At 54.3% G+C, this 9,444-nt stretch overlaps 1 protein-coding gene across 1 annotated transcript; it reads left to right on the plus strand.

Annotated features, from left to right (window-relative positions):
• Window positions 1–8,113: 8,113 nt before the first annotated feature.
• Window positions 8,114–8,575, plus strand: LOC147990485 (uncharacterized). The gene has a single exon (XM_087538246.1). The coding sequence runs from the start codon at window positions 8,114–8,116 to the stop codon at window positions 8,573–8,575; it is 462 nt and encodes a 153-aa protein (XP_087394372.1).
• The last annotated feature ends 869 nt before the right edge of the window (window positions 8,576–9,444 follow it).

Here is a 9,444-nt window from a genome sequence, read left to right on the forward strand (position 1 = left end):
GTAAGAACCTGCACAAATAATGATCCTTAAATCAGTTGTGTCAACTATTGCAAGTCTCAGGGGCTACTGATATATATAATCATAAGATTTTCTTACCCGTCTATCCTTTACATACTGGTCCATGGCTCTGGCAAGACCATTTTGAGGAGCACGGATGTACGCATCTCCTGAGTTGAAGGCATCGAACACCTCTTGGGAGAAACAAGCGTCACGGAGTACGGCCCGGCGACGCTTGTGATTCATGGCGCTCTCCACTTCGGAAATTGTAGCGGATAGTCTGTCTGCATCCTCTGTAGGAGGAGCATCCAGCGTTCTCGTCGTGTTAGCTTCTGCCTCTATGTCCGGCCCTGGAGCCCGACTGGTGGAGGCGTGATCGGCAACCTCTCCGGATATAGTCCGGCGAGCGTTTTTCCTACTAGGAAACATGGACGTCATTATATTTTAAGAAATACGACAACCACGGAGCGAGGTTCTGTATCATACCTCTGCGCCGGCGTCTCAGTCCTGACCGCCTTCGTTTTTAGCCTACTCGGCTTTGGTGTCCCTTGTTGGCGAGTCACTGCGGGTTCAGCATGGCGTCCCGAGGGCCTTCCCTGTAAAACACCATATGTGTACGGTAGGTGAAGTGCATAAAAGGGGATCCTTCTCGGAAGTGGGGACTCCTGTTTTTCTTACATGCGATGCAGGGAGTAGCCCAGGATAGTCGGCTATGATGGCCACCATGGCATCATCGCAGCTCAATTGATAGAATGTCCTGTCGATCAGCTCCACAAATATGTGCGGATCCTCTTCGAGTCCGGGATCGAGGGCCCGGTCAGGGTCCTTCGGTTGTGGAGGTGGGCTGTTGATCTGCCTTACAGCTTTTCGCAGTTCCTGCCATGAAATGGCAAGGTGAGTATTTATGACAAAGAATGCGGGAAAGTTGGGAGTAAAAAGTGACAGCTCACCTAGCTTGGAGGGTTGTACATGGAGAATCCATCCCGTGGCTTAATACGGATGAACTCCTCTTCCTCTCCCTTGAACAAAGCGCACAGAATTTTCGCTAGAGCAGCAACTGAGTCCGGTCCCTTACGCCCGCAGCGGGTGGCATCATCTTCCCCGTTAAAGCACCACATGGGGTGCCCTCGATATTGAAGTGGCTGCACCCCCCGCATTATACATATTGACACGACCTCGATTATTGTCAGTCCTGATTGAGCCAGCACTTTTATCCGGCCCATCAGGTAAAGGACTTTTCCGTTATCTTCCTCCTAAGGGCTCCGTGGGCGCCAGCTTCGGCGTTTCTTCAAAGGGGCAGTGTCGAACTCGGGAAGACTCATCCGAATAGGATCTGGAAGGGGGACGCCTTCCATGTAAAACTACTCCGAAGGCCAGTCTTTGGATGTCTTCTTTGGGGTACCGAATAGGTATCCGGTCTCGGCGATGCGCCATATTTCGGCTTTGCCCACTTGATATATTGACCCCTTCTGTGTACGGGGCACAAGGCAGAATAGCCTCTTCCACAGATCGAAATGAGCTTCACGGCCCAGAAACAGCTCACAAAGGGCAACATAACTAGCAATGTGTAATGTAGAAGCGGGGGTCAAATTATGCAACTGGAGGCCATAAAACTCCAGGAGCCCGCGGAGGAACGGATGGATTGGAAATCCAAGTCCCCTTAGTAAATAAGGGACAAGTCATACCCGCTCCCCCTTGGAGGGATTGGGGAAGCTCTCCGCTTGCTCCCCGCCATTATAGGTGGCGAGCCCAGCTCGAACGGGGACCATATACGCTGGAGGGAGAAATCCCTGGGTCTATAACTCTGCTAATTGGCTGTGCGGGACGAAAAACTTCTCCCAATTACCAGGCTTAGGGCTACGGGAGCGGGAGGAGGAGCTATGATGACCGGCCATGTTTGAATGTATTTTTTCAAACGTGCTCCGATGGATACTCGCCGTGGGAGGATGGTGTGGTCTGGATCTAAAAATCCCCATCTCTTTAATAGACAGTTTACTTACATGGCTAGGGTGGAAAATGTAAAAATGCCCTGGCTCCTCGCATTCGCTCGACACGTGGAAGATAGCCCTTATTGAGCACGGAAGCCAACAAGTGCAACATTTATGGGGAGCCGGACACTACTCAGCAGATATTCAGAACTTGTTGAAGGACCCGCCTTGCAATGCCGAAGACAATCTGCGCGCTGGACTCATCGTCATTGAAGCCTGGTTCGGGAGCTACTGAGGGAGTCCTGGATTAGGGGGTCTCCGGACAGCCGGACTATATCCTTCTGCCGGACTATTGAACTATGAAGATACAAGATTGAAGACTTCGTCCCGTGTCCATATGGGACTCTCCTTGGCATGGAAGGCAAGCTTGGCAATACGGATATGTAGATCTCCTCCCTTGTAACCGACTCTGTGTAACCCTAGCCCCCTCCGGTGTCCATATAAACCGGAGGGTTTAGTCCGTAGGACAACAAACGATCATACCATAGGCTAGCTTGTAGGGTTTAGCCTCTACGATCTCGTGGTAGATCAACTCTTGTAATACTCATATCATCAAGATCAATCAAGCAGGACATAGGGTATTACCTCCATCGAGAGGGCCCGAACCTTGGTAAACATCGTGTCCCCCGCCTCCTGTTACAATCCGCCTTAGACGCACAGTTCGGGACCCCCTACCCAAGATCCGCCAGTTTTGACACCGACAGGCGTTACCCCCCTTTCCTTCTCCTACTCCCTTTCCTTCCCCTTTTCCCCCTCCGGTAGAAGGAAAAAAAGGGGGGCCGAATCCTACTAGGACTGGAGTCCTAGTAGGACTCCCCTCTCCTTGGCGCGCCCCTTGTGGCCAGCCACCTCCTCCCCTCCTTTATATACGGGGGCGAGGGGCACCCCAAAGACACAATAGTTGTTCCCTTAGCCGTGTACGGAGCCCCCCTCCATAGTTTACTCCTACGGTCATAGCGTCGTAGTGCTTAGGCGAAGCCTTGCATGGATCACATCACCATCACCGTCCCACACCGTCGTGCTGACGGAAATCTCCATCGACCCTCTACTGGATCAAGAGTTTGAGGGACGTCATCGAGCTAAACGTGTGCTGAACACAGAGGTGCCGTACGTTTGGTACTAGATTGGTTGGATTGTGAAGACGTTCGACTACATCAACCGTGTTAACCTAACACTTCCACTTTTGGTCTATGAGGGTACGTGGACACACTCACCCCCTCTTGTTGCTATGCATCTCCTAGATAGATCTTGCATGATCATAGGAATTTTTTTGAAATTGCATGCTACGTACCCCAATAGTGGCATCCGAGCTAGGTCTATGCGTAGATGATATGCATGAGTAGAACACAAAGATTTGTGGGCGATAATAGTCATACTGCTTACCACCAACGTCTTATTTTGATTCGGCGATATTGTTGGATGAAGCGGCCCGGACCAACATTACATGACCACGTTCATGAGACCGGTTCTACCGACGTGCTTTTGCACACAGGTGGCTTGCGGGTGTCTGTTTCTCCAACTTTAGTTGAATCGAATTTGACTACGGCCGGTCCTTGTTGAAAGTTACAACAGCACACTTGATGAAAAATTGTTGTAGTTTTGATGCATAGGTAAGAACGGTTCTTGCTAGAAGCCCGTAGCAGCCATGCAAACCTTGCAACCAGAAAGTAGAGGATGTCTTACTTGTTTTTGCAGGACATGTTGTGATGTGATATGGTCAACACATGATGAGATATAAATTGGTGTATGAGATGATCATGTCTGGTAGAAGTTATCGGCAACTAGCAAGAGCCTTATGGTTGTCGCTTTATTGTATGAAATGCAATCACCATGTAATTGCTTTACTTTATCACTAAGCGGTAGCGCTAGTCATAAAATCAATAGTTGGCGAGACGACAACGATGCTATGATGGAGATCAAGGTGTCAAGCCGGTGATGATGGAGATCATGACGGTGCTTTGGAGATAGAGATCAAAGGCACAAGATGATGATGGCCATATCATGTCACATATTTTCGCGTGTGATGTTTATCTTTTATGCATCTTATATTGCTTAGTACGGCGGTAGCATTATAAGATGATCCCTCACTAAATTTCAAGGTATAAGTGTTTGTCGGCGTACTGGGAACAGGGCTCCCCAGACTTGCCTGCCTGCAGCCTGCGGCGTGGCTCCTCTAGCAGCCTAGTACGGCCCATCTTCACCAGCAAACACTCAGGACCCTCACGAGGCGGACGACACAAGACCTCCTTAGGGGCAGCCTCGCTATGCTGGCTCGCGAGGAGCGAAGAGATCAAGGCAAGGGGCACCTTGCGAGGTTCCTGTGATGCGAGCCATGACAACCAAGGCCAGGCAGGTGCCATGAGGCCACCAGCGCACGCAATGTACTCGTTTCCTGATTGCTGCTAAAGAGGCAAGCGCAGGTGAGGAGTCCCGAGGCATCAGGCAAAGGTTTCCATATCGGTGCAACAAGACCAAGACCAATAGGACAGCAGGACGGAGGTAACCGTAGAGCCTAGAATGGTGTCACCACCTGAGCCTTTGGCAGGTGAAGACCACCTTTTGTCAGGATTACTTGTACTAGTTGTCTCCCTTCAAATTTGGCTGTTGTTGGATCCCTTCCCACCAAAATTTGGGAAGAGGACCAGGGCCTCTATAAATAGGACTAGCCACCACAGTAGGAAAGATAGATTGATTTGGGATCGGATCCATTCCATCCTCAACCACACAAGCTCATCGAGCCCAAGAACACCTCTCCTCTGGAGGTTGTTCTTCCCCTGTACTTGTTCATCCTCAGCCCACAAGGCAATCCACCACACCACACTAGAGTAGGGTATTACACCACATTGGTGGCCCGAACCAGTATAAACTCTTGTGTCCCTTGTTCTTCGAGTTCGGCGAGCTAGGTTTTTAGATTGTTGTGAGGGCATGAGGGGGAAGGAAAGATCTTCGTGCGCACCCCAGGTTTCAAACCTCGAGGGTTTTGACGGAACCCGAAATTCGACATTTGGCGCACCAGGTAGGGGTGCGTTGAAGCTTTCCTTTCATCGACCCATGCTCCTCCACCTCTGTGTCTGTCCCCATCGCTGGCGTTGCTCCTCCGGCTGAGATGACGGACGCCCATGACTGCGCCAAGGGGCTCAGAGCCCTTCCCCATGCCTTGCGATGGGTAACTTGGCCGCCCAAGTTCAAAACGGAGATGCTACCGTGTTACGACGGCGCGGCGGACCCGACGACCTTCCTGCTGGCATATGAAGAGGCCATCGTGAAGGCTAGAGGCGACGACAAGGTCATGGCCAACTGGCTTCCCATGGCCCTCGCTGGTGCACCACTTGCCTGGCTGCTCACCCTCCCATGATCCTCAGTGGCATCTTGGGAGGAGCTGCGCAGCCTCTTCGTCGCGCGCTTCACGGCACCGGCGCCCCTCGCCGTCGTAGCCCTCCTCGGCGGCTCGCAAGCGCCGCCCTCAGACTGTCACACCAAGTAGTTCTTTCGCTAGATCTGCGCCTCTTCCATTCAGCAAGGAGCTCCCCCGGGTTGGGCGGTGCCCAAAGCCGACATCACCTTTGACTCGGGGGATCACCTCGTCACCACCATCGGCTCGGGCGTGCTCCCAATGCTTTGCACGCCAACCATCTGCAACGTAGCTGTCACCAAGACCCTCATCGACGGCGGCGCTGGCCTCAACATGCTCTCCGTGGAGGCTTTTAGCCTTCTTCATGTGCCACTCGAACGGCTTCAATCTAGCAAGCCCTTCTTTGGTGTCGGTGGCGGCTCCGGCAGCCCCCTGGGGCAGATCCGCCTTCCTGTGACCTTCGGCACTCGCGACAACTACCGCACCGAGCTGACCGACTTCGACATTGCTCGCTTTGGCCTCCCATACAACGCCATCCTCGGGTACCCAACTCTGGCTCAGTTTATGGCGGTGACCCATCCGGCCTACAACCACATGAAGATGCCCGAGAGCAAGGACGTTTTCACCGTAGTTGGAGACACCAAGGAGGCTCTGGCGGCGCTCATGCTTGCCCTCAAAACCGCCGCAGTGGCGCGACCGGCTGACGAGGCCACCCCTGGAGCCAAGAAGGCTGCACCAGCAAAGAAGAAGCAGTTGTTCACTCAAGATCGGGCTGAAACTAAGTAGCTACTAGTCGAGGAAGACGGTTCCTCAGGAGCCACCTTCACCATAGGCGCCAACCTCTACCCAGACTAGGAGGATGCGTTGGTGAGGTTCCTACGCGCGAACAAGGATGTATTCGCCTGGGAACCCAAGCAGCTAGCTGGGGTCCCAAGGGGGTGATCGAGCATCATTTGAGGGTGTGCCCCAATGTGCGCCCTGTGAAGCAGAAGGCGCGGAGACAGTCCACGGAGAAGCAGTGCTTCATCGTCCAGGAAACCCGCAAGCTGGAGACAGCAGGTGTCATTCGCGAGGTTCGGTACCCTGAGTGGCTGGCGAACCCCGTCATCGTATCGAAGAAAGGTAGGAAGGAGCGCACGTGTGTCGACTTCACCAACCTCAGCAAGGCTTGTCCCCAAGACCCGTTCCCGCTTCTGCGCATCGACCAGATTGTCGAATCCATGGCCGAGTGCGACCTGCTGTGCTTCCTAGATGCGCTCTCAGGCTATCACCAGATCAAGATGGTAGTAGAGGATGTCGAGAAGACGGCCTTCCTGACCCCGTGTGGGGTGTACTGCTACACTTGCATGCCGTTCGGGCTGCGCAACGCAGGCGCGACCTTCCAGCGGCTGATGCACATTGCCCTAGGTCAGCAGCTCAAGAGGAACGCTGAAGGCTACATCGACGACATCATGGTCAAATCTCGGGAGGTGAGAACTTTGATTCAGGACCTGGAGGAGACCTTCGCGAGCCTGCGCCAAGTGGACTTGCGCCTCAACCCAGAGAAGTGCGTGTTTGGTGTCCCCTCCGGCAATTTGCTGGGCTTTCTCGTGTCCCACAGGGGGATCTAGGCTCACCCGGAGAAGGTCAAGGCGATAGAAGACATGATCCCACCACAAACTCTCAAGGAGATGCAGAAGCTTGCGGGTTGCGTGACCTGGCTGGGGTGCTTCATCTCCAAGTTGGGAGAGCGCGCCCTGCCATTCTTCAAGCTAATGAAGAAGAAGGGCCCGTTTGACTGGACCCCCGAGGCCGACCAAGCGTTTCAAGACCTCAAGAGATACTTGACCAGCCCTGCGGTGATGGTGGCGCCTCGCCCTCTTGAGCCCCTGGTGCTTTACCTTACCGCCACTCCCTACTCCGCTAGCGCAGCTCTAGTGGCAGTTCGGGAAGAGCGCCAGGCCAAGGGTCCACCGTGCTGCACCTCCAGCCTGGGCGACAGGGACATAGAGGGCACCGCAAAAGCTGCGGCAACACCAACGAGTGATCAGGCCCAGCAAGGCAGCGTTCGCAGGCTTGCAGAGGCCCTAGTGGGTGACCAGGCTCCTAGGGTCCCGTCACCTCAAGAGACGCCCCAACTTCTGGCAAACGCAGGCTCCGTCAACGCTCCCGCCCTCGTCGAGCACCCATGTACTTTGTCAGCACGGTGCTGCGGGATGCAAGGGCATGGTACCCCATGCCTCAAAAGCTCTTGCTCGCGCTCTTGGTGGCCTCGCGTAAGCTGCATGACTACTTCCAAGGTCACCCAATCAAGGTCGTCTCAGCCTACCTGCTGGAGAGGGTACTCAGGAGCCCCAACGCTGCTGGAAGAGTCGCTGAATGGAACATCGAGCTGCAAGCATTCCAGGTGGAGTTCAGCACAAGAAGGGTCATCAAGGGAGCCGCGCTTGCCAACTTCGTGGTAGAATGGACTAACACCCCAGGGCTTGAAGTAGGCGAGGACCGATACCTCTTACTAGGAAGTGAAGCACCAGATGGCTAGGTCATGTATTTCAATGGCACGTTCACACGCCAGGGCGCGGGAGCTGGAGCGGTGCTCATCTCACCCAGTCAGGAGAAGCTCTACTACGCTGTGTAGCTCTGCTTCCAACAAGGCGAGAAGGTCTCCAACAACATTGCAAAGTACGAAGGCCTCACCGCTGGCCTTAAGGCTGCGGTGGCCCTGGGCGTGAAGCGCCTCACCATCAGGGGCGACTCACAGCTCCTCGTCAACTTCTCCAACAAGGTATACGAGCCGATGGACAAGCATATGGAGGCATACCTCGCGGAGGTACGCAAAATGGAAAAGCAGTTCTTGGGCCTAGAGTTGCAGCACGTGCCCCATGGCACCAATAAGGAGGCTGATTACATCGCCAAAAGGGCATCCAAGCGCCAACCCCAAGAGTCTGGCATCTTCGAGGAGCGGCTCTTCAAGCCTTCGGCAGCACCTCCACTTTCAGGGCCGGCGCAGCCACAGGAGGAACTCCCCCAACCACCTACCTCGGGAGCCCCGACCTGCGGCCCGACCTCGGGAATGCACCTACTCCTGGCGCTTGAGCCTCAGGAGGGGTGCTGGACCAAGGAGTTCAAGGAATACCTGACACAAGGGACGTTGCCGGAGAAAGAGGAGGACGCGGAGCGCGTGGCCCGACAGGCTATGGCATACTGCATCCAGGACGATGGGCTATACAGGAAGTGGACAAATGACGTTTCCTTGTGATGCATCTCCAGGGAACAGGGGAACGAGTTGCTAGCTAACATACACGGTGTAGACTGCGGGCACCACTCATCGTCATGAACCCTTGTCGGCAAGGCATTCCGCAGCGGGTTCTACTGTCGTACGACACTCAACGACGCGACCGAGCTGGTGAAGTCCTGTGAGGCTTGCCAATTCCACGCCAAGCAGATCCATCAGCCAGCTCAGGGCCTCGAGACCATCCCGCTCTCGTGGCCATTTGCATTATGGGGGCTGGATATCCTATGTCCATTCCCTCGAGCACCTGGGGGCTACCGCTACCTCTACGTCGCCATAGACAAGTTCACCAAATGGGCGGAGGTATAAGTTGTCCGCACCATCCTGGCCGGATCGGCGGTGAAGTTCATCATGGGTCTCGTGAGCCGGTTCAGGGTCCCTAACCGCATCATCACCGACAATGGTTTGCGGTTTACTAGCAATCTCTTGAAGACATATTGTGCTAACCTTGGAACGCAGATCTGCTACGCTTCGGTGGCACACCCCAGGAGCAATGGTCAAGTCGAACGCGCCAACGTGGAAGTCCTAAGAGGCCTCAAGACCAGGACCTTTAAGAAGAAGCTCGAGGCCTGCGACAGGAGCTGGCACGATGACCTCCTCCAGGTTCCAGTCCCATGTGTTCTTCATGGATGGCACGATCCATAGCGGTGGGCAACGGGAATCATTGTCACAGCTTTCTAGTCCGGTTCCACATGATGGAGACTCATCCAAGCTGAAGCGGCATAAATCTGGGATAGCGTGTCCCAGCATGTCGTTCATCCGGCGGTGCGCACTAAAGACACAACCATGCTTCATGAACGGCAAGCCTTCCATGTCATGAATGGAAGGTGGCATCC

Source organism: Triticum urartu, chromosome 1A, assembly GCF_056163025.1.
Source record: "Triticum urartu cultivar PI428250 chromosome 1A, HENAU_Tu73, whole genome shotgun sequence".
NCBI lineage: Eukaryota > Viridiplantae > Streptophyta > Magnoliopsida > Poales > Poaceae > Triticum > Triticum urartu.

What these genes read in the sequence shown, in the direction of transcription:
- LOC147990485 (XM_087538246.1), top strand. Translation starts at nt 8,114, where the DNA reads ATGGACAAGCATATGGAGGCATACCTCGCGGAGGTACGCAAAATGGAA.